The sequence below is a fragment of the Hyperolius riggenbachi genome, chromosome 2, assembly GCF_040937935.1.
Source record: "Hyperolius riggenbachi isolate aHypRig1 chromosome 2, aHypRig1.pri, whole genome shotgun sequence".
Taxonomy (NCBI): Eukaryota; Metazoa; Chordata; class Amphibia; order Anura; family Hyperoliidae; genus Hyperolius; species Hyperolius riggenbachi.
In genome coordinates, this window is record NC_090647.1 from 162,868,164 (window position 1) to 162,894,367 (window position 26,204).

A 26,204-nucleotide genomic window follows, 5' to 3' on the forward strand; every position below is an offset into this window, starting at 1 on the left:
GGGAAGCAGTCAATATGTTCCAATGTTTGTATGCGCTGCATGCGGCCCAATAGCTTTACGGCATCTCGTCGCCTGGGCAACCAGCCTGGCGACGGATGTGACGTGGTCTTTGGGCTGGACTTGTCTCCATGACTACGCACAATGCTTCACGCACGCACAGGGCGGAAATGGACGGCCAGTGACGTATACACACTGGTGCAACATCGGCTCTGGGCTTTGATGTGGGGATCTAGGGCGATCGTGATGGCGTGTGAAGCCACTGGCTGCGGCTTCTATACCCGCATTAAAGCGGGCACTTATATGTGCCAGTCAGACGACCACTGGAGGGGATTCCCACTGTTTACTGGTCAGTGGCCGGGGGACACGCCCTATTGGATGGGCGTTACTCATTTCCTGTTCTATCAGGTATTTAAACAGCTGCCTGACTCGGCACACTTAGCTTTGACTTAAGTTTTGAGGGATGATGATGGGGGGCTTTGTGTAGACATTTTAATCACTGTCTTGTATATATTGTATATATTGTACAGCACCTTCTGAGGAAGCCCTGTTAGAGGGCAAAATATGTTCATATCAAGGTTTTATATGTACAGCACTATGCACGTTTGTTAAACTCAGCTATCCTCCATCTATTCCCTCCATTTGTGATACAGCAGTGTGAGGTAGTATTCTGGGCTCTACTCTGCCCGTCACCATCGGGCTTGAGGTAGACAGTCTATAGCTCTGAACCTCTCCTGCTGTCCTGGTGCACTGGTGCATGGCCTGTGGGATAGCTACATCCCACTACAATGCGTCGAGTGGGGGGGATCAGCAAAGACCCCCACAGGTGCATATATTCATATACTTATCAATGCTACCCCTATTTTGGGAGTGCACCACTGACATTCACCCATATACTGGGAGGCTGTCACACAACCAGTTGGTTCATTTATTGAGGTGAACACCACCTTTCTATGTACCTATAGGGCTCGTCTATTTCCTAGACATTGTGTGTATATTTATTTCCCTGGTATCCCTCCTTTCAGATATGTATTTTTACCAGTTTATTTAAGAACAATTTATAGATACATTCTTGGATTTTTTTCTTCACCTAGTTGATGGTTTTCCTTGTGGAAAACATTTTTCCTTTTCATTTCAACATAAGTGAATTTTGAAGGCACAGATGGTAAGTAGGTGTATTGGGATATGGCTAAGTAAATATTTTCTAATTAGCTAGATGCAAATCATGTTCTGTAGCTGCAGTGTGTTTAGTGTGAGTCACTGAAAGTAATCTCTTTGTAGGCTGTTTGATCGTAAAGACATTAAATGACAATTGACCTTTTAGTTTTCCATTGTCCTTACTGTCTGTCTGATATTTTTTGTCTTTTATTGGAGTGTGTGTAAATTGGAAAATATTTTTTCCTCATGCTTGCGGCTTTATCTTTTTGTTCGTTGTACACATACTTGTTATGTAACTCAATAAAATCACTTTTCTCCGGATTGTGCCTTCACGGTACATAAACAAACCTGAGTGCTGAGAGTTTATATTTGGAAATACATTTTTTATTAGTGTATAGTTAAAATGTAATTACTTTTTATGAAGGAAATAGGTTTTAGACTTGTTAGACTTAAAATGTTGTAACTAGTGTAAGAGCTAACACTACACTTTGTATAAATACAGTAAATACACACCCATACTACCTTGTTACTTCCACTCCTCCTGCACTCATCTGTGGCCAGCCAATGAATTTTCCGTTAATTATACTAGCCCCACCTTATGTGGTTTTGTTCTCTCTCTGTTCTGGCTTTTTGTTTTTTACTGTATTTGTTTTCTGTAATCCTACTGGTGTTCTAGAAAAGAGGCGTGGGTAAATTTGGGCACCCATGTAACGATCGGTGTCAGCACGCAGAGAGAATCTGATTATTGGTGATCTGCAGTATCACCAAGAATACAGATATATACCTGATTATTGATGATCTGCAGAATCACCGATAATACAGATATATTGCTAACCTCTGGACACCTATAGGTATGTGAGTGTTTGGCAATGAAAAGTGAGGTCCGCACAATGTCGGTAAGGTCAAACCGGCTTTATTGTATCAATCACATACGCTAAAAACCAACACCAAATGCTGACATGTTTCGGACGTTACACGTCCTTAATCATAGCATAGGTGCAAGTGAACAAGGGTGGTCTTTAAGTAGAGTTGCACCACGCCCAGTATCACGTGCTCAAGACTCCACCCTCACAAAGAAGTGTATCACAAACATTCTTGGGGAAATGCCCCAATCACAGTAATAGGATAAAAACATATACAAAGTATAGAGTATAAATACATATGATTAAATACATTGTAAGAATATAGCAGCAATACATATGGCATAAGATAACACAGTACTATATATATTATAAAGGACAGACCAGAATAGAAAATTAGGCAAAACAGAGATGGTAACGCTATCAGGTAACTGAGTGTAGGTCCCATCTAGCATTCAGGCTTACTTTGGAGGTTTCCAATGTAGCCAAGCATTTTAGATCGGTCCACTCAGGAGACATGTCCTCCTTCTCATTTCAGGGCATAGAGCGTGTCAGCAGACCTTTGAGAGGAGGCGACGTTTACAAACGTCTCCTCACTCGAGAAGCATACTGGATCTTCCAGTTAGGGACACGCTCACCAAGAGGCCTGAATGCTAGATGGGACCTACATGCAAGCACCTATGCTATGATTAAGGACGTGTAACGTCCGAAACATGTCAGCATTTGGTGTTGGTTTTTAGCGTATGTGATTGATACAATAAAGCCGGTTTGACCTTACCGACATTGTGCGGACCTCACTTTTCATTGCCTTGGACTTTGGGTCGGAGCGGCCCGGTTTCCTGCACTGTCGGTGGTTGGAGGTTCTGAGCGGAGTTCCACATCTTCTATGTGAGTGTTTGGTGTAACAATAGTACTTTGAGTAATTCACCTGCTGAGCAGGTGACCATAGGCAGTAAAGGAATACTGCTCTTGAGAGCACAGGAACCTTCCAGCAGCCTGAGACTCTCCAAGGGGTGGAGTCAGGCTGGAGATAGGAAGGACCAGAGAGTGAGTGACACCTGAAGGTGGATGTCACTATCTGATCTGGAGACTATCTCTTAAGAGGAGAGATAGCTCTCGAGGTCGGGCACGCCTGGTCGGCAACACATGGACAGATAAAGTACAAAGACAGAAGGCTGATTCGGTATCCAAGGCAAGCAGGGTCTGGCAACGAAAAATCAGATATGCGAGGTACCGAATCAGAGATCAAAGGGATAGTCAAGAAAGCAGAAAGTCATAACAGATATCAACAATGCCTAGTCTGGGTGTGAGGTCCTTGGTCTTTACACCCTGGAACTAGTCTGATGAAATAACAGATAGATAACACAAGTTCCCTAGTCTGGGTGTGAGGTCCGTGGTCTCTACACCCTGGAACTAGTCTAAGCATAAACAGAATAACAGTACAAGTAATATGGCTCAGTGTGAATTCCCAGGTCCACCTGGTTCAAACACACTGTTGGATCTGACTAAGGTCTGAGTGCTTCCACGTAATGTTCGCAACGGCAGACAACTTGAGACTGGCTAGCAGTAACTATATATGGAGTAGTGCTCTCCGGCACCACCCCTAATTGATCAACCAATAGTAAGCTGCTCTGGAGTCAGCTGATCGGCGTAATCAGCTGACCTCTCCTTGCCCAGTATAAGAGTTCTGCCTCTCAGCGCGCGCACGCGTATTCCTAAGCCTATGTGCACTAACAGACTCAGCCACACCAGACACACGCTGCCGCGTGCAAACCGCCGCGCTGGACGCGGAACCAGCCGCCTTACTGTTGTTACATGCGGCGGCTTTTCCGCGTTCTGCCCTGTTACCAGACGTACGTTTCCGCGTGCAAACCGCCGCATTGGACGCGGAATCCGCCGCCTCCCCAGCAGCACACGCGGCGGCTTTTCCGCGTTCTCTCACAACCCAATTTTGGTTAGTAGAATATCTGTGAATTTACCAATATATTTTCATTTTAAAATGGAAATTACAATAGAACATCTGTACATTTTATGATATTCTGTTTTGAAAATGGAAATTATGATTGTAAAATATTGGGAAATAATGCAAATATTTGATTACCACAGAACCTAACCAGAGCTTTCCATCTACCTATGCCTAACCTTAACCATACCCCTGCTGATGCTTAACCCTAAGGGCTAGTTCACACTGGGCTATTTTTCAGCGCTTTGCTGATCACCAGCGATCAGCAAAGCGCTGCTACTAATGTATCCCTATGGATACATTCACACGAAATCGCAACGCACAGCATGCAGCGTTTTGGGGGGTGACCGCGATTGTGAAGCCGAATGCGATAGCGAGCAAAGCGCTGAGTGTGAACCGGCCCTAAATCTATCCACATAAAATTTTAGGCATCCGCAGAAAATGTTGGTAAAAGTATGACATTTGGGCACTGATGGCGGCCGTGGCAGCCCATTATTTATCATCCTCCATCTGTTAGCTATGCCTAACCTTAACCACATACCTGCTGATGCCTAACCCTAAAATATAAAACCATTTTCACAGCTTCATATACTATAAAACACAAGATGGCGCCTGAGTAGGACGCCTCGGCACACAGGGCTCTGGCTCTTTCATCCCTTTCCTTTGGTGGCTCACCTGCGCCGGGAGGTCAGAGATGTCCCCCCTGCTCTCCTCATCCTGGGGAGTTTGGGCACGCTGTGCTCCAGAACCTGGATCGCCAGGACCATCGATGCAGCCATTCCTCACTCGGCTGGCTGCATGGACAGCACATGGGGCCGCTCCATCGCCGGAGGCCAGACGCTAGTGCAGCCGCTCTGAGGAGGTGGGGAAGCCACCGGCGAGTGGTTGTCGCTGCTGGCTGCTGCCGGGGAACAGGCCGCCTCGCCCCACTGCCAGCCGGGGCACGTTGCGGCTCTTCCTACACCCATGAGTCCACCACGTGGGTGGCCACACCGCCGCTGCCGGGGGAACCAAGAGAACGCCGCCCGCTTTTTGAGGGGATGGGGACTGTGCTGCACCACCGCGGATCCTGTCCTGCTCCAGTCGGAGCCTGTGCGCTCTGCGATGGGGGGAGATGCTGCTGCGGATGGAGGGAGCTGGGACGTTCTCCGGGTCTGCCTTGCTGCTTGCTGCGGGGCCTCTGCCAATCCCCACCGTCGCTGGTCCGCTCTCCCGGGCCCAGGGGTGACCTCCGGGCACTGCTGGCCGCTCCAACACCCGCTGCACTGCCACATATCACTGCTCGGCCACCCACGTGGAGGAGATCCCCAGTGCGAGAGTGGCTCTGCTGGCCACTCCAGAGGCAGTCTCCGCCGACTCCAGCCTGGTAGGCCACCCACGTGGAGGAGCTCCTCTCCTCTGAGCTCTCCCGCAGACCAGACCTCCCTTGATGAGGCCACTGCCAAGAAGATCACCCCACATCCAGCCCTCAATTTGCGGCCACATCTGAACACTCCACCAGGTCCCCTCTGCCTGCAACCATTATCAAATGGTCTCTGGACCTGACCAGCCCAGACCGGGCACCAAGCCAGAACTATGCTAAGCGTGGCCCCTCTCAGTGATCCCCTCAGTTCGGCTGGGAGCACTGATTATCGTACTGTACACAATCTGCAGTCCTAAAGGGGACTCTCTGTCTCTGTCTCTCTCCTCTTTTTAGCTATCCATTCTCTCTCTCTTTTTCTATCCACTCCTTTTCCTTTACACTCTTTTACTTTACACTGCGGGGCATTGGCAAAATAAATGATTCTGATTCTGATTAGCCGTGCGGACTCGAAATCAGGAGCGCTACTCCTCGGGCAACCGGGTCCGAGTGAACTCTGCTGTCCGCTTCCATTATGATGCCCCTCAGCTCTCTCAGTGCTTTCTCAGTTTCTTTCTCTCTACTTTCGTGGACAAATCGGTGCACCTGTCTTGTTGGGAGCGTGTCGCTGTGTAGCGTCCAGTGCCGAAAATGGCAGCGCTCATATCAGTTCTCAGGCTGCTCCTCCAGTCCCACTCTTTTCTGTTCCTGCTATCAATGTATGCTTTGCTATGTTTGTATTTACGTTAAATGTACGTGTGTGCTGTAATGCTCTGTTTTGCTTTTTATTTTTGCTTTTATATTTTATACGTATGACCCATGCTTGACTGCATGTGATGCTGCACTCTGCTTATTTGTACGTACAAGCTGTAATGTTTTTTTTTTTGTTGTCCTATGTATGCTGGTCCCACGACTATGTATGTGCCACGCTTAACTGTATGCTATTTCTTGTCTCTTCACCAACGACCCTGTATGTGCCAAAACCAATTCCGGGTACAATCCACCGGTTGTACTTAGCGATAATAAATTCTGATTCAAGCTGAGTTGTCTGTAAGTCTGCATCTGCATGAGAGAACTGCAGAAGATTGGTGATATATTAATAAGGAAACCTCATTGCCTTTTGCAAAACTTCACAAATCTATAAGTAGCAGCCTACATTTGTTATTGTTATCATACCGATGTCACTCACATGAAAGGTAAAATGATGTTTTCCCTGGAGTTCTGACTAAGATACGGAACACATGCTGCACATTATTCTGAGAATCCAGATCAGATGATGCAATAATGTGCTTATTTGCATTTTTCCCCAGTCGCAGAAACGGAGACAGAATTGTTAGTTGGTTAAATATAGATAGAGCCAAACAGCTCTGTTTAGACCGTTTTTCACTTAATGAAAATGTTTGTGTAACCCGTCCTTGAAAAAATCTGTTCTGCTTTTCTTTAAAGTATGAGGCCAGTTTCAGTGGTGGAAGAACTTGCATTTCCAGGTTTTACCAGTAAGGTACCTAGCTTCCAGGTACCTCATGCTTTTAGTGGAAATGAGACCAATGAGTACTGTTCTAGGCCCTTATGTCTAATTACTGCTGTGTAATATTTCTTCTTCTTTGTGTTACTGTGCAGTGTGCCGTGCGTGCAGCCACAGAGGGGAGGATTCTGGTGCTGGAAGGATTGGAAAAAGCTGAGAGGAATGTCTTACCAGTCCTGAATAATTTACTGGAAAACCGAGAGATGCAGCTGGAGGATGGGAGGTTCCTCATGTCCGCAGAACGTTACGATAAACTGCTTCAGGTACCCTGCTGAATAAGGAAGACCAGTCTGCTCACCCTCTTTAATATCCTCACATGTTTATGGAATTTGTGTGTCTTCTAAAGATATATCCATAGTAGTCGCCTCTTGGGCTGTGACAAACGGGAGCATGTGGAGAATTCATGCCCTGCGGCCCTTAATCCTTTTTAAAAATACCCCTGGAGCAAAAAAATATATATATATATTCCATCCTCCTTTCTCCTTCCCAAGCCAAGCACACCACTTCACCAGTGTAAATTGCTTTTCAAATATACACACACACGCACACCTACCTATCATAAATCCAAGAATAATCAATCATTATTTACCCTCTCAAAAACAAAAAAATAGCATACTCCCCTAATTTAAATTTCTAGCACCCCCCCCCCCACTACCACCACCCGCCCAATACCTAACATAACTGCCCTTGTGCTGAATACTACACCCCCAATCTTAGTGTAACCTAAGCCACTAGGTTATTCCTAACTCTACTCCCCACCTGGAAAACCTTCAAGAGCTCCCTAATAATACATTTCCCTTTGTGAGATTACTTATGTCTAGATGCCTGTGATGCACCTGAGAAAAGGTCCTGCGCCAAGAAGATGTAACAGAATTACACAGCAAACCATGTCATTTTTGCATAGGGTGGCTCATTTGGTCATGCATGTATCTACCTGGTGGAAGTGTGCTTTCAGCATGGCGTGGGAGCTTGACTCATCTGAATAGAGTGCTCTTGGCATTAAAATGGCCAACAAATAGGAGTATTGTGGAAATAAGACCCACCTCACTAATAAGTGAATGCATATTAAAAATGCGCTGACATGAACCTTCCCTAACGGTGTATTGTGTTGTACAATGTCGCCTAAACTTAGTATACATTAATGGTAAACACATTTATTATAACTTAAAGCGGAATATAACCCTGCATTTCAACTTTGCTCTAAAACATTATTTACAGTATATTATATGCAACCAGCATTTTTTTTTTTACTAGACCAGCATTGGAAGGGTTACACAGGGCTTTAAAGTCCCTAGAGATTTCTGCAACCGAATCCGAACTTGAGTTAGATACTTTTTGTTTACAAATATGTGTTTATTATGACTCATCTCTCTCACTGAGAAGGAGCTTGGAGGACAGCCAAAGAGATGTATCTATTGATAAACAATTACACACTAACTAAATAGAATGTAACCATCTGAATGTCTGCACGGAACTTAAAACCTCTGTGTTTAACCCTTCCAATGCTGGTCTAGTAAAAAAAAAATGCTTTTTGCATATAATATGCTGTAAATAATGTTTTAGAGCAAAGTTGAAATGCAGGGTTATATTCCGCTTTAAAGGGGGTTGAAAAATCCAAGATTAAAAAATTGCTGAAAAAAGTTAGGCCCGGTTCACATTTGTGGTTTTTTTTGCGGAGCCGGCTGTACGGCCATCAGGATCAGGTAAAAACTGTCAGTTTTTCCAGCCAGTGTGCTGTAAACTGTCTGTTTTCAATAGTTCCTATGTAGTTGCAAGACCTTCCAGTTTCGTTCTGCTGAGCAAAAAGATCCGGAAAATTGGGTCCCGCTGCAATTTTTTGTCCGTTCAGCGGAATGGACAACGGAACCGTACGGCTGGTTCCGTTGGCAAAAGCTAATGTGAACCGAGCCTAAGTGTCCCAAAAATATATGTAAACCCGTCTTTTTTTCTAAAATTGGACCCTATATGTCCCCCAATATTTTTTTTTACCTGTTGTGGGTACCTTTGCGTAACTGCAGGAACTTTGTGGTGCCAGAGGGAATTTAGAAAGTTGTTCGCCTTTTTTTTTTAGCTAAAGTAACAAGCTTATCTCAGCATGCAAATAGCAGAAAGCTTCACATTTAGAATAAGATAAGGACACTATGACCAGAAGGTAATTGAACCCCACCCATGCCTTCATTATTATTATTGGTTTATAATATATCCATTTGAAAAGTTTACACAGTAAGCCTGTTGTCTAGATGATGTTTGCTGTGGGAAGGACAGTAAGCTGCAGCAGTAGGAAGGGAAAACTAACACTGAGCTGGGTTGGAAAAAAAAAGGGCAAAAGTGATGTCATTTTTGGCATCTAAGAGAAACCGTACACATGGAAACAAGCAGAAATATTATTTTTTCTAATATCACAGGATAGGTAAGCTAAAAAAGTAATTTCTTATTTGATTATTTTTTTCAGTTATCTGGAGTGTAAACCCTCTTTAGGCAGGCCCTAGTGCTATAAAGACTTGAGAAGACAGAGTATGCCTATCAATTTGAGAATTAAGTTTGGTGATTGTGGTAGAGTTCTCAACACATTACATCTGCCAACAAGCACTTCTGAATCTCGGGAAAAGGTGACTTTGCAGCCTCCATGGCATTAAGTGGTGACTCTTTTCCCCTACTCGGCACATGACCCAGCTGGTCATGAAAACATCGCTGCTTTATTGACACACCCAGAGGAAACTTGAGTTGACTTTTACTGCACAAATTTGTACAGTGTACATCATGGTGTAAATAAGAATTGGTAAATGAAACTGTGGGTATTTGAAAATTATTAGGAGAGGGGAAAATGTGTAGGAGATTTGGAAGAGGTGAGGTTTGAGGGCTTATAAAAATCTTAACATTAAGAGCCAGTCTAATAGGGTGAGAGGGAATTGCAAAGAGAGGGGGAGACGATGCAGAAGTGGAGTCATGGTGTGGAAAGTGAGGAAGCCATTAGAAGGTTGTTGGAGAGCAGAGCAGTCAGTCTGGGGTCTATTGCAGTAATATAAATTTGATTCTTAGGTGAAATGGGAGAGATCTGCAGAGATTGACTTGCAGTCGACTATCTCACCTGAAGATGGTGTTATACACGGAGCGACCCGGCGGCTCGATTAGCCGCCGGATCGACTCTTCCGCATCCCCAAGTGTACCCGCTGCGTCCCCGCTCGTCCGCGCGTGCGTCTGATTCGATACCCACTCGTCCCCGCCGGCGCCACTTATCTTCCGCTTGATTCCCTGCTATTGTCCGCTCGCGGGGAACAAGCGGGGAATCGGCTGCAGCGAGATCGGACCTGTCGGATCTTATCAATCGAGCCGCATCAGCGGCTCGATTGATAAGATACATCGGCACGTGTAGACCCAGCTTTAGATGTCTGGATTTTCTGGGATTTCTACCTCCTGTCAGCATATTTCATGTTGCTGCCTGAGACTAATATAAAACTTAGTGTACCTGAAGTGATTATAAGGGCTGTACATTTTCACATGGGCTTAACCATTGATATGGCCCATGGTCTGCCTCCAAAACTCTGTTCATAACTGCCCCCATTTATCATTATAGCAGCAATAGAGAGTCTTATCATAGCTTGTTACCGGTTCAAGAGAAAGGGGAGGCATCAGCTCCAATTGGGACGCTCATTGCAGGCAAATATGCACCCCCTTCTTTACCTCCTGGATCCAAAGATGTACCCTCTCTCTGCCTCCTGCAGCCAGGCTCCCATCTACACCCCCCCCCCCCCCCCCCAAAAAAAAGAGAGAGAGAGAAAGCACATGTAGATAAGTATTCAACGCCTTTGCCATGAAGTTTTAGTTAAGGTGCATCCTGTTTTCTCTGCTGATCATCACTGAGATGTTTCTGCAGCTTAATTTGAGTCCATCTGTGATATATTCAGTTGTTTGGACATGATTTGGAAAGGCACATACCTGTCTAAGGTTCCACAGTTGACAGTTCATGTCAGAGTACAAGCCAAGCATGTAGTCAAAGGAATTGTCTGTAGACCTCCGAGACAGGATTGCCTCGAGACACAAATCTGGGGAAGATTACTAAAATCTTTCTGCTGATTTGAAGGTCCCAATGAGCAGGGCTGTGGAGTCGGAGTCGTGGAGTCTGGCAATTTTGGGTGCCTGGAGTCGGAGTCGGAAAAAAATGCACCAACTCCGACTCCGACTCCTAATGAATTTGTAACTGTAATTAAAATAGAAAATATGATAAAATGTTCTATTTCTCAGATAATAGTCATTAAAAATAATGTATATATACAGTAATAGCTGTGCTTAGTCCACAAAAATGAAATAAATCAATCAAAATTAGTTACTTGTGCTGCTTTAATAAAGCAGTCCCCGTATTTTTAAGGTCAAATATACATATCTAATTGTGACTGTATATATGATGTGTACACAGGAATCTCTTATATATACTAAATAACATCTATGCTGTAAGAATAAAGCCTGATGTGTAGCTGTGTCACTTATAGAGATGGTCAACGAGATGGAAATAATTCTGCATTGATGCTGATTTATGCAAATGTATGCACTCCCTTTGCTGATGAAATCAAATAATTTGATATGTTGTTAAAATTTGGTTTGGTGACTACAAATTAAAGGGAACCTGAGACGGATGAAAAGTAAAGTTTTATACATACCTGGGGCTTCCTCCAGCCCCCTTCAGGCTAATCAGTCCCTCGCTGTCATCCACCACCCGGATCTTCTGATATGAGTCCTGGTAATTCAGCCAGTCAGCGCAGTCCGGCCGCATGCCGCTCCCACAGCCAGGAACATTCTGCACCTGCGCAATAGTGCTGCACAGGTGTAGTATGCTCCTGGCTGCGGAGTGTGTGCATGCGCACTACGCCCGACTGGCTCAAGTACCTGGACTCATAGCAGAAGATCCAGGTGGTGGAGGAGGACAACGAGGGACTGATTATCCTGAAGGCGGCTGGAGGAAGCCCCAGGTATGTATAAAACTTTAATTTCATCTGTCTCAGGTTTACTTTGTTACACAGTAGTACTATACTCTACATATGCACTCCCCACAGAGCTGCAGGGAATCCCCTGAGAATGTTGTGCACATTGAACACAGAGGTGTTGTCTGTCACCCATAAACCTTGTTCAGATTGTGCATGAAGAATGTGTAATAGAGGAAGAATCTCCTCATGCCCCTGCAGAGTACCTGCACATCATTCTTACATGTACCCACACTTACATTGCCTAGGGCCTGATAGATGTTCTTTGTTCCGGTTTGTACCTTTTACAAGTACTCTTACCAAGGACTAGTTTTAGTCTAAAGGGAATAAATATAGTAGTCTACATATCCTTCTCACTTCAGTTGTCTTGTAAAATTCGTAAGCGTTGGCAGTTAAGAGACGAATTTCATGTTACATACTTTTAATCAACAAAATTGTAATATGCAAATTAGAGGAGTCTGACTCGGTGGAATCCTAAACTGAGGAGTCTGAGTCGGTGGATTTTTGGACCGACTCCACAGCCCTGCCAATGAGCACTGTGGTCTCTATTAACCGTAAGGGGAAGATGTTCAAAACCACCAGTTCTCTTCCTAAAGCTGGGCGGACATCTAAACTGAGGAATCAGGGAAGAAGCGCCTTAGGTATGTGACCAAAAACCTGATGGTCACTCTGTCGGAGCTCTATAATTCATCTGTGAAGAGAGAAGAACCTTCCAGAAGTACAACCATCTCTGCAGCAATCCACTAATTAGGCCTCTGTGGTAGAGTGGCCAGATGGAAGCCACTCCTAAGTAAAAGGGCACATGGCAGTCTGTCTGGAGTTTTCCAAAAGGCGCCTGAAGGACACAGACCATGACAAACAAAATTCTCTAGTTGGATGAGACAAAGCTTGAACTCTTGGTGTGAATGCCTGGTATCACGTTTGGAGGAAACCAGGCACTGCTCACCACCATACCAATACCATCCCTACAGTGAAGCATTGTGGTTGCAGCATCATGATGTGGGGATGTTTTTCAGCGTTAGGAACTGGGAAACTAGTTAGGCTAAGGGCCCTTTTACACTTAATCAGTTGCTCTCAGTTAAATCGGAAAGAAAACTGATTTTCAAAGTAATGCCCATGTTCTCCTATGGCACCTTTCACACTTAACGCGTTTTAACGGAATTCTTTGTCACAATGCACTGCTATGGAAAAAACGTGTACTAACGCACACCAACTGATTAAAGGAATACTATCGATACCCAAGTGTTCTAAAATGACAATGTACAAATAATGTCTAAGTAGCTGTGTAAGCATTTTCCTACTTTTCATGTTCAATATCAGAGGCAAAAACTGTAATTTATTGAGGGTAGGATTTAGCTATATTGGGACAAATCAATTGCAGAAGGGGTGTCTGCTTCAATGCACAGCCAGAGTTGCATATCAGACTACAGAAAGCAAATATCAAACATATCAAACTCTGAAAGCAAAAACAGTATGAAAAGCTGTGACAATTAGATACATTTCCTCTGCTCTCTTTTGACACTTCAGTCAGAAACACAGGACACAGGAGCTGCAGCTGTTGGGAGCTCTCTTCTCTGTCACACACAGAGCTACACATTAAGAGTTAACTGATCAAGTGTGAGGGGAATTTCCCCTCTCCTCATGGCTCAGTCAGCCGTCAGTTTTGGCGTCAGTAAACTTTGAAAGTATTTTGCTAACAGTAAACAAAGAAGTTGCTACTAAAATGTATACACCAGTACTTAGCAGCACTTCCCAAACAATTCCTGTGTCAATTGAAAAAAATATGTGAATCGATAGTATTCCTTTAAGTTTAAAAGTGTCCTAAAGGGAAAGATGACTGCAGCAATGTACATAGGCATCCTGGATGGAAACCTGATCCAGAATGCACTTGAACTTATCTTTCAACAGGACAATGCCCCTAGGCACACAGCGAAGATATCAAAGGAGTGGCTTCAGGACAACTCTGTGAATGTCCTTGAGTGGGCCAGCCAGAGCCCAGACTTGAATCTAAACATCTCTGGAGAGAATGGTTGCACCAATGCTTCCCATCCAACCTGATTGAGCTTGAGAGGTGCTGCAAAGAGGAATGTGCAAAACTGGCCAAGGACAAGTGGCGTGCCAAGCTTGTGGCATCATATTCAAAAAGACTTAAAGAACAACTGTTAGCCATAATACGCCCCCCTAAAAAAATACACATGTAAGTAGATACATACTTTCTCTACTTACATAACAGATGTATTGCACTGTCCACCTCATTAATTTTTTAATCTTCTTAATGAACTATCCCCCTCCTGGCAGGGTAGATTCTTCCCCCCCCCCCACTCCCGATCCCCCTCCTCCCCGCACTTATTCTGAGCACAGCGGGGAGGATAAATGGAGCAGGCACAGACTCGCCTAATAATGGATCCAAGCGCTGCTGTTCTCATCTATTCTCTGCACTACCACCGGAGGCAGTGCAGAGAGAATAGAAGGTAACTGCAGAGCCTGGAACAAATATTAGGTGAGTCTGTGTGCGCCGCCTTAATCCTTCCCCATTAATCAGTGCGGGGAAGAGGGGGAATGCGGTGGCACATGCAGCAGGCGAGCAGAGACCAAGTGGAAATGCTACTGGAGGAGGGGGGCAGAGGACAGAGACAGGAGATAGCCTCTGGCCCCCTCCCTGCGCTCTAACAACGGCTAAATCCACCGCAGTAAAGGGGAGACAAGGCGGCCAATCGCAGCTCAGAGAGGTGAGTGACAGAGGCTTCAGCCAATCAGGCTGATTCGCCCTGCCTGTCACTTCTCTTCTGCGGCCATCCATACCCTCTTAGAGCCTGGGGGCATGAGGAGGAAAAACTGTTATAAATCACCTTTTGCTCCGGCACCAGCAAACTCATCAGCAAGAGTTTGCAAACACGACTCCTCACACAGCAAGCAGGAGATAGACTTTTCTCAGGCTTCTTCAATGTTTACGGAGTTTATTCAGGAAACAGATATACAGATAGATACAGTTCATCATATCCTAGCAAGCAAAGCAGATCTTCATGTTTCTTGGCGTTACAGCTCTTGCCTAACTCCCTGCGGACGTTAGTCAGGTATTCTTATATCTACTCTATGTTACACTAGACTACCTATGTACAGCATACATCATATCAGATTACTGAAAGGAATGAACATACTTAGAGGTCCCAGTCAGTATTGAAGCATATCAGGAATCAGAGAGAGGATGCCCTCTGTCTGCCCGTCCCGCATCTTTAATAGTGGATAGGAAAGAGTTAAATATGACATCATCTTCGCCATCCCCTAGATCAGACTATTGGTGGAGCCCCCTCGTGGGGTCATAATACACACCTACTCGATTAATATTCAATGAGGCTTCTGCCCCACTTACAAGGAATTTGGTGTTTAGTAAATATGGCTGTTGTTTACTGTTCTAGTGGTGTACATGCACAGGTCAGGGAGACCTGTGGCCTTGTCCATAGAACAGCTTCTTGGTATGTTCTGGTTCTGCTGACAGAACTGCAGATTTTCTCTCTAAAAAAGAGAAAATCCCCTTAAAGGGCAGATCTGCTCCCCAAGCCTTTTTGACTAACTCAGTCCAAATAACTGAGGCCTACTTAAATTATAACTGCAGAGCCTGGAACAAATATTAGGTGAGTCTGTGCGCGCCGCTTTCATCCTTCCCCATTGATCAGTGCGGGGAAGAGGGGGAATGCGGTGGCACATGCAGCAGGCGAGCAGAGACCAAGTGGAAATGCTACTGGAGGAGGGTGGCAGAGGACAGAGACAGGAGATAGCCTCTGGCCCCCTCCCTGCGCTCTAACAACGGCTAAATCCACCGCAGTAAAGGGGAGACTAGGCGGCCAATCGCAGCTCAGAGAGGTGAGTGACAGAGGCTTCAGCCAATCAGGCTGATTCGCCCTGCCTGTCACTTCTCTTCTGCGGCCATCCATACCCTCTTAGAGCCTGGGGGCATGAGGAGGAAAAACCAATCAGGAAAAAAAGTAAGATTGATTTTAAATGTTTGAATTGCCTTGTTAGCACCCTTTGTTGCTGTGTAACACTCTGCAATAGAAAATTTATTTCGCATTTAATGCCTAACAGTTACTCTTTGAGGCTGTAATTGCTACCATAGGGGCATCTACAAAGTATTAAGCAAAGGCTGTGAATACTTATTATTTTTAATAAATTTGTCAAAACCTTGTGTAAACTTTTTTTTCACAATCTCATTATGGAGTGTTGTGTGGAAGATTCTGATGAAAAAAATGAATTCTATCAATTTTGTCATAAGGCTGTAACATAACAAAATGCGGAAAAAGTGATGCGCCGTGAATACTTTACAGATGCACTGTATATGTATTGCATATCGGTACTTTATGATGTATACATTGTTTATATCTGTACATATTTATGTGTCAGACTAGTGTTTTGGCTGCACTGTTTTGGTTCACTTGGTTTCCTTTTGTTTGAGTGTACACTATGAGGCTGCACTTTCATAAATCCCATTGACTTACTTCTATGTATTTGCCTTGTTATGTCCTGCTGCAAATAGTCATCACCAGTTTGCGTCCTGTGGGCTTTGTAAAAGACAGGAAGTAGATTGTGAGCTCCTCTGATGGACTTTCTACAATACAAATTCTTAATGTGCCCTGTAAATCACTGTAGATAATCTGAGTTCTGTATTATTATTAATCTGTATAGCACCATCATTTTCCATGGCGCTGTTCAATGTATAAAACAGAAAGTAGTGCAGACCATAACTACATAAATAATTCATGCACAGTACAATTGTAACATCCAGCTATACAAGTACAAAATACATACAAAGTTCATGCATGGCATAAAAAGCACACAGAAATGCTGGTACTATTTTATGATACTAATTTTATGAAGAACCATAGGGGAAAGGGAGGGGGACCTACCTTGGTGAGTTAACAATCTCTAGGGTAGTTAGGTGGAGACACTAGGTGGGGAGGTAAAGTAAGGCCTCTCAATGTAGCAAAGAATCATGACAACTGATGTAGATGTGAATATGTCTCTGAAGGGAGATTTATGAATGTGTCTGAAGAAATGTATTCTAATGTTGCTTTTGAAGTTTTCAAGGTTTAGAGCATGGCAGATAGAGTGTGGAAAAGAATTCCAAAGGAGGGGTAAAACTCCTGAGAAGTCTTGGATGTGAGATTGAGAGGCAGTGGACATAATAGAGGACTCCTGGCCGCAATAGCAGCATAGGGGGCGATATACAGGCTGGGAACGCGAACAATCACTCGCGTTCCCATGCCTGTCGGCCGGTGACGGCGAAACCGGAAGTCTTCGCTGGCGGGTCCAGAGGCATCGGAGCGGAGCTGCGAGGGCACCGATCGGCTGCAGGGGGCTGAGGGAAGCCCCAGGTGAGTTAATCTCATTTTTTTTTGATCGGCTTTAGGTTCACTTAAAGGAGAGCTTTGTAAGAGATATATATTGTATTAGTGTGTAATAAAATAAGTAATCTGTACAGCTTTAATGCATAACAGTAATTGCTAAATTACGCAGGGAGGCGAACTAAAAAGTAGTAGCTATTATATCACTTTTAATAATTGTTCAGTTTAAGCACTTAATGACAACCAGACTGTCACGGACGGTTGCGGGGCCGCACGCGCGTCCTGTAACCGCCCGTGAAGAAAAAGCGATCGCACTCGATTCTCTGCATCGATTGCGCTTCAGATCGATAGAATCTGGGTTGAGTGTGTAGGGGCAGCTGAGTCTTTTCTCAGCAGAGAGATAGCATCAGCAGGGCATGCAGGATGGCTCTTTTGATATGCTAATGAGCCTGGGGCCTAATCTGCTGCAGAAGAGTCCCTGGCTTCAAGCTGTGCTGATGGCCCATCCATCAGGTAGAGGTGGCAAGCACCATGACAGAAGCAATCTAGAGTGGGAAAACTCAGACACTCCGGCTCCTTCCCCCAGCAGGGGAGCTGACATGTGGCTTGCTGTTGCCAGCTTCAAAAGAACCTCACCTAGGAATGACCTGCTATCAATCCCAGATGTAGATCATATTCCATAAACTGCTATATGTGTCATATTTTCTGTGTTGCCAGGCTGGCAGACTCTCCAAACTAGCAGAGCATGGAGGGCCCTGTCTGGCGTTGGTTCTGAGAACATTTCAGAACATTTTGCGGTAAAGACTGCCAGTTAGGCAGTTCAACAGTGCCCTAATGATACCACAGGGGTCCCACCCCTCATGTTTGGTATCAGGCTGCTGGGTACATCGAGGTAGACCTGAAAATATTCGTACATCTGCCCTGACCTGTACGGTTCTGTGAGATAGAGCCCATATATGGTTAAGGTATGATTTCTGGTCCCCAGGACAAGGGGAGGACTCATCTCATGGTCTAAGGGGGTGTGTGGCTCCGCCCTCACTCCCTCCTACTGAATCAGGGGCATAGGAATGGCAGAGGACCCAAACTCAGTGTCCTCCACCCTGAAACATCTTGAACTCATCTGTGCCAGCTTGAGGATATGCTGGCATCCACCTGGTCTGAACTCTGAACTTTGATTGAAACCAAGAACTTTACAAGTTTTCCCACTAAAGGACATCTTTCCAGGAACTAAGTATTTTTCTCCCTCCTTTTATTTTTTATACTGGCTATTACTGTTTTAATAATTGTTGATTTTAATAATTGTCTGTATATATTAATTATTTATATTGCTGTGAATAAAAGACTTCCTCCAAGTCATTCACTGTTCCGCTACCCTGCTTATCAGCACACACAGAACTGATCCCGGGTCTCTGGAGAGACGCTACTATTGGTTGTTTTTGGCTAGACAGAATACAGCGTGTTTTAACCGTTTTTATTTGCAGGATTAGTCAGTCTGTGGGCTCCTCGGTCCCATGGTAACCGCGGTGGTGGCAGATCTACCCTGAACCAGTGTGTGAAGTTGTAATCGCCCGTATCTCACAGGCTCCCTTCTGGTTTGTCTGCGGCTATCTCTTAACGGTTCCTGCGCATTGACTGCGACCAGAGTTCGCACGATCTGTGCGCTGGCACCGTTTAGAAGGCCAATTGCGGTCTGACCACTAGGGCTCCTGTGACACAGACTTATAAAAACGTCTTGCTAGAGCCTCTTAACGGCTCCAGGACGTTTTAGAAGTCAAACAGTGCTGCTGCCGCTGTGCACGTGAGATTAGTGAGAAAAAAAAACACCTTTATTTCCAAATAATATATTGTCACCATACTTTGTACTAGGGACATAATAAAAGTCTTGTGATAATCAGGACAAATAGGCAGATAAAATGTGTGGGCTTTATGAACAGTAGCAGTGTTTATATTAAAACTATAGGGGTTGAAATTGGAGAAATAGTGTATTTTGTAATTTTTTCCTTAATTTCCCTGTAACCACTTCAGCCTAACTGGACGAAAATTTTCGTCCAGTTAGGCTGCGCACACTCTCGCGGGTCGCGCGCGCTCCCGCGGGCCCCCCCGTGCCGTTAGCCCAGCGATCAATGAAAAGGATTGTAAATCCCTTTCACTGATCTGACACCCCCCCCCCCCCCCTGAAGAAAAGCCGACAGCGTCCCTTCTGACGCTGCGGCTTTTCTGAGCTCTGTTCTTCTTCTTCCTGGGAGTGAGATCGATCGCTCCCAGGACTTTTTGACTGTGGCCAAATAGCAAACTACACCAAAAACTCACTTTGTATTAAATAAATACATTACATTACATTACATGAAAAATCCCCTGTTTACCTCCCACACCAAAAAATACCCACATACAAGTTTTAATAAATAAAAAAAAAAAAACCATAAATAGTTACCTAAGGGTCTGAACTTTTAAATATTCATGTCAAAGGAGTATATCAATATGATTTATTAAATTATGGGCTTCTAAATAGTGATGGACGCAAATTGAAAAAATGCACCTTTGTTTCCAAATTGAATATCGGCGCCATACGTTGTGATAGGGACATAATTTTAACGGTGTAATACCCGGGACATATGGGCAAATACAATACGTGAGTTTTTTTTTTTAAAGATTCTTTATTTTCAACATATAAAGGACAGAGTACAAAATAGCAAAGACTTGCTTATCTTATTTCAAACTGAACAGACGTGTAAGCTTCACAATAAACTTTATCAAGGTGATATCGTATACCACCTGACAGCACCCCCCATAATATACTTGCATTTAGAGACCATCCACTGCAAGAGGAAACCCTTAAAGTTTTGGTATCCTGGTGCCCCGTAGGGATCATACAGCCAGGTACCTGCTATATTAGAAGTTAACGGATCCCTTAATTTCCTTTTGGGAGCGCTAAGACTTAACATTTACTGCTATATATTAGCCTTGGTGCAGAAAGAAAAAAGAAAGGAGAGAGACAGGAAAAAGAAAGAAAGGAAGAGAAGAGGAGATAAGATTTCGGTGGGTTGGAGGTGAGCACAGGTATTATTCCCGGCGGCGTCCATAATTCCTGAGAGCAGTGTCAGGGGGCCGTGAATGGATAAGTTATCCGGACATGAGGGTGGTGAATTGAGGAGACTCTTTGAATTCAAACCACCAGAACCATGTTTTCCAGAATTGTTCTGACCTGTCATATATAGTGGCTGTCAAGTCTTCCAGCTGGCAGATTCTATCCACCTCCTTTAGCCAATCTCTCAAAACCGGAGGTTCTTGTGACTTCCATCGTCTAGCGATCAACGCTTTGGCAGCGTTTACTAGGTGTCTAGTAAGAGACTTTTTATACTTTTTGATGGACCATGTATTATGATGGAGAAGGAAAAATTCCGGAGAATCTGGTGGTAGGAAATCTGTCAGCGCATGTATCTGTGTGCGTATATCAAGCCAGAAGTTGGCGAGACAGGGGCAGGACCAGAAAATGTGCAACAGGGTACCTGGATCTTGTCCACATCTCCAGCAACTAGGAGAGATGGAGGGATACATCGCATGGAGTCTCGATGGAGTGAGATACCAGCGCGTAAAGATTTTATAACCCGCTTCCTGACTGCTCGATGATATGGATGATTTGTGGGCAAACAGTAAAATCTTCCCCCATTGTTTTGTTGAGAAGGAGATGTTAAGGTCAGCTTCCCACTTCAACTTCAAATCTGCGGACGGCTCATCTGTATCATTAAGCAGAGAGTACACGAGAGAGATAGTTCCTCTGATTGGTCCCGATCCCCTGCAGGTTTGCTCAAATAGAGTGAGGGGTCTTCCTAGTTCAGCCCTGGTACCCTGTTGCAATAGAAAATGTTTAAACTGAGTCCAGCTCCAGTGGTCCAATGCCTGGGAGTTCAACACGTTCCTTAAATTGGGTAAAGAATTCCATTCCCCCTCATGAATGAGATGATATGCGCAGAGCGGCTGGGCATTGCGCCAAGGAGGGTAACTCCGGGGGGGCAGACCTAGAGGGAATGCTGGATTATTAAGAATAGGTAGAAGTGGCGAAGGCCATGGGGAAATTAGTCTGCCAGATCTATATTTAGCTAAGACCTTGAGGGTATGGGTAACTAACGCAGCGGCAGGGTCTAGCGTACGCCTCGATTGAGTTTGCCAGGGGATTAGGCTGAGACTATCTCCTGCTAGTTCTTCCTCCACCTCCACCCACCTCTTCTGGGTGGCGTGTCTATTCCAGTCAATGATTCTAATTAAAACTGCTGAGGCATAGTATAATGCAGGGTTTGGGACCGCCATACCCCCCATTTCTTTAGGAGCTGTTTGCAGCGCATATCTCAGTCTAGATTTTCGACCTCTCCAGATGAATTTAGAGAATTCCTGTGTTAATTGTTTGAAGAATACAGCCGGGATGTATATAGGGAGAGTCTGAAAGAGGTACAATAAACGAGGCATGATTGTCATTTTGATTATGCACGTCCTTCCGAACCAAGAGAAATGGGGTTTATCCCATTTTTGTAGGTCTGATTTAATTCGGTTTAGTGCGGGGGTAAAGTTGGTGGCCATTAGGTCTTTTGGATGAGGAGTAATGTGTGTGCCCAGGTATTTAAGAGCTGTAGGTGGCCATTTAAAAGGGAAGTTGGTCCGCAGAGTATCTTTTAATGTGCCCGGAAGCAAGACCCCTATTGCTTCACTTTTGTCATAATTAATCGAGAGATTAGAGAGTAGTCCATAGTCCTGGAATTCCCGTACCAAATTTGGTAGGGAGATATGTGGATTTGTGAGAAAAAAAAGCATGTCATCCGCGTAAGCTGCGACTTTATGGGAGGATTTCTTAAGAGATACTCCTTGGATGTCTGGGTTAGCTCTGACTGTACATAAGAAGGGTTCGAGAGAGAGTGCAAAAATCAGCGGGGAGAGAGGACAGCCCTGCCTCGTTCCATTACGTATGTCAAAGCTATCAGATAGCACTCCATTTGCTTTTACTTTAGCGTTAGGTGAGGAGTATAGGGACATTATGCGTCTGCACATTTTGGTGGACAGACCAATATGCTGCAGAGTACCCTCTATGAAGTCCCAGTCCACCCTATCGAAAGCTTTTTCAGCGTCAGTGGAGAGAAGAAGGATAGGGGTGGACTGGGACCTTGCCCAATGGACTAGGTTCAGGGTGCGGATGGTGTTATCCCGTGCCTCCCGGCCTGGGACAAAGCCTACTTGGTCCGGGTGAATCAAGCCACAAAGAGTAGGGGATAGCCTATTCGCAAGCATCTTGGCATAGATCTTTAAGTCTACATTGAGCAGCGAAATAGGACGGTAGCTCTGGCACATCGAGGGGTCTTTCCCCTCCTTGGGCAATACTGAGATATGCGCTGCAAGCATTGTGGTCGGGAAATCCAAATTTTCTCCCTGCCTTTCGGAAATAGCATTGAAAGCCTGTAGCATGTATGGGGTTAAAACACTTTTAAACTTCTTATAATATTCGGAAATGTATCCGTCAGGTCCCGGGGCCTTCCCTGTGGGTAGTTGAGCCAATGCTATTAATAATTCGTCTTCCGTAAAGGGTTCTTCTAAGGTTTCAATATCCTCTATAGGGAGTGTGGGCATGCCTGACTTTGTCAAGTATTCAAATATTTTTGTACGTTTAGATTCAGGGGAGGGAGCACCAGCAGAGGGGGGAAGGTTATACAAGGAGGCATAATAATTCCTAAAAGTTCGTGAGATATCATCATATTTGTGCACCAGCTGTGAATGTTTATCCTTGATTCCAGATATGTAATTAGAAACTTGCTGGTCTTTCAGGGCTTTAGCTAGCATTGAGCCACATTTGTTGCCGAATTCATAGAAAGAACGGCGGCACCTGGATGCTGCATATTTAACTTTGTGGAATAGTAATTTCCGAAGAGTTTCTCTCTTACCTGACAATTCTAACAAAACTGTTGGAGAATTGCTCCTTTTGTGTTTTGTTTCTAGCTCCGCTATAGAGGAGAGAATATGTTCGACTTCTTTGTCACGTTCCCTCTTTCTCCTGGCTCCCTCCCTGATCAATAGGCCCCTGATGAAACATTTGTGCGTTTCCCACAGGATTAATGGGGAAGTGTCCTCCTGATCATTGAAATGGAAGAATTCCTCCATCTCAGCCTTGATTTTTTCAGATATTTGTTTGTCCTCTATCAGGGAGCTATTCAGTCTCCAAGAGGCGGGGCCGCGTCTGCACCCTCCCAGTGAGATCTCCACCGTGACAGGCGCATGGTCCGAAAGGGTCACGCTGCCTATCCCGGGAGAGGCCGACACCGAGAGAAGGTTGTGCGAAAGGAATATGTAGTCAATCCTCGAGTAAGTATTATGCGGATGGGAGAAAAACGTATAATCTTTTGCCGAGGGGTTGTGCATTCGCCAAACATCTACCAATTGCATGGAGTGCAGAAGAGAGTGGCACTTTCGTAATAATTTCTGAGATACAGGGCATCTCCCCGAAGAGGAGTCAACTAATGGATTCAAGGTGAGATTTAAATCTCCGCCCAGGAGGACACTTCCTTCCGCAAACGAGTGCAAGCGGGATAGGAAGGATTGAAGGAAGGAAACCTGATTCGTGTTTGGTGCATAATAGGAGCCTATAGTAATTTTTTGGTTGTGTAGAGTGCCTTTAATTAGGTTGAATCGACCTTGCGGGTCCCCATATTCGTCAATTAAAGTAAAGGGAGTGTCTTTAGAGAGGAGTATCGCCGTACCCTTCACCTTGGCCTCTTGGACGGGGCTACTGTATAGTGTTTTGTAATATTTATTATAAAGTTTAGGTATTTTGGGCTGTTTGAAGTGGGTCTCCTGTAGACACACAATATTAGCATGCTCTTTACGACATAAATTAAGAACGGCCGATCTTTTTTCTGGGACATTCAAACCCCTGACATTTAAGGACAGCAATTTAAGTGACCGCTGGAATGTTGGTCACTAGTAGACGCTCCCCGGGACCCGTACCCCCCAACAACCCACGTTTAGAACAGCAATTCTGTAGAGAAGAGAGAGAGAGACAAAGCAGAGAGGAAATATAGAGAAATGAAGTACGCAGAAAAGTGCGTATAGAGCACATTAGGAGCAAATGAGTTGAATAAATATTGTTGCTCACCCATCGTGCTCGCCAGGAAGCAGTCTCCTGACATTGGATAACGTTGCCTCGGGGCCTCATGGGCACCATTTTATGTCTGGCAAATCCCACTGGGGTAGGGGAACTCAATGAAAGGACCTCAGTCACGGGACCCCGCCCCGACCATGTACGCATCGCTAATAACATCTTAATACATTAACCTTTTGTCCCTTTTAAATCCTATAACCCCCCCCCCCCCCAACAAAAAAAATTATAAACCTCAGGCATATTAATAGTTAACTAGGTATCTTATCCCTCAAACGGCAGGAAGAGCATAATATAACATTTCCCCTCCCCTGCCGGCCCTCCCAGGCCCCCCAGGGTGTAACAAATTAGTTTACAGTGGAACATTATGAGGGCCCACCCCACTCTCCGGGAGGCCCATCATGCTTGTCCCATAGGGGATAGGCCCCCGCCCAAGATGCTACCTGCATCTCCCAGACCCACATCAAGTCCCCTCGCCCCCAGGAGTCCACCCAGGAGATCGCCGTGACGTGACGCACAGGGAGAAACACTGCTGTAGTGCTATTCGCCGGAAGGCGGAAGGAGTAGAGCCGAGGCGCCACCGTACCTTGGTTAAAAGAGGCTTGTGGTAGAAGGCAGTCATAATTGCCGCCACCTTGAGAACACAGGGGCACCCAGGCTCCCCCCAGGGAACCGCCACAGCGCCCCACGCGTCACCCGATGCACGCCACGCCAGAGCCTCCCCCACCCGTATACAAGCATGTTTATCCTGTTAGCCCATTAAGTCACATAACATTGAGCAAATATATAGAGTATCCCGCCATCCCCATCTATCGGGAGAGACACGAGGCCCCCCACCGACCCCCACGACCATTGCATACATATATATATATATATCGTTTACCTGAGGAGTGCATTACCCCATGCCGCGGGAGGTGAGGCGCCGGTGCCCATCCTTGCATAGTAACGGGGGAGCCGAGGGGAGCGGGCAATTAAGCCCCCTCCCCTCCACCCCCCATGCTAGGGCCCAGTGACGCCCCACCAGAGCCGCTCAACCATTTCACCCATGCATTAAATCTTCGGAGGCGTCAGGCTCCCATACCGTGTATGAGTGAGAGCCACCTGAGCCCAGAACACTACACATTGTTTCTTGTAAATTCAGGCAGTTTTTCAGCTTTAAGGTCTCTGTCATGGTTTCTTCGGGCAAGTGGGGGGGAAGAGTCCATCAAAGTGCGCATGGGGGCAAAAGGGGGGCAAAGGGACCCGCTGAAAGAGTTCAGCTGCGTGTGGTGGGTACCATAAGATGATGCCGCATTTTGCAATTATGTGAGCACTGGGAGTCACAGGACACGGGGCAGTATGTAATCAAGCGGGCAGCAGGGAGGAGGGGAAACAAAACTTACATTTCGACCCACTTCTTATCGTTGCTTGCGTGGCTTCTGCGGCCCTGCAAAATCCATTGTGTCAGGATTCCATTCAGGAACCGCCACTGTGGGGATGTCCATTACTCGGAAGAATTCCGGAAGATCCTTTGGGTGGCGGAGAGAGAAAGACTGAGTTCCCTTCTTCACCATCAGCTGAAAGGGGAATCCCCACTTATATGTGACTTCTTCAGGGGAGAAAGACTGCAAAAGAGGCTTTAGCGCCCGCCGCTGAGCCAGCGTGGAGGGTGCCAGGTCTTGAAAGAGAGACACCGCTGCTCCTTCCCAATCCAGATTGCCTTTCTTCCTTGCTGCTATCATGATCTGCTCCTTCTCTTGATAATTGTGCAGCCTGCAGATGATGTCGCGTGGCTGCTCCTCCCTTCCCGGTGCAGCCCGGAGGGCCCTATGCGCTCTATCAAATTTTAGCTTTTGGTCCGCTGGTCTATTCAGAAGTCCATTAAAGAGGGTGCGTAGCGTGGGTATAATATTATCCGTGGAGACATGCTCCGGAA

General features: G+C 45.4%; 1 protein-coding gene across 1 annotated transcript in view; it reads left to right on the forward strand.

The window, feature by feature from the left end:
- The window catches only part of VWA8 (von Willebrand factor A domain containing 8), a 476,746-nt gene that overhangs the window by 63,084 nt on the left and 387,458 nt on the right, over nucleotides 1–26,204 (forward strand). Inside the window, exon 6 of the mRNA XM_068267802.1 lies at nucleotides 6,938–7,105. Coding sequence (XP_068123903.1) covers nucleotides 6,938–7,105 — 168 coding nt within the window. The remainder of the gene's footprint in view (nucleotides 1–6,937; nucleotides 7,106–26,204) is intronic.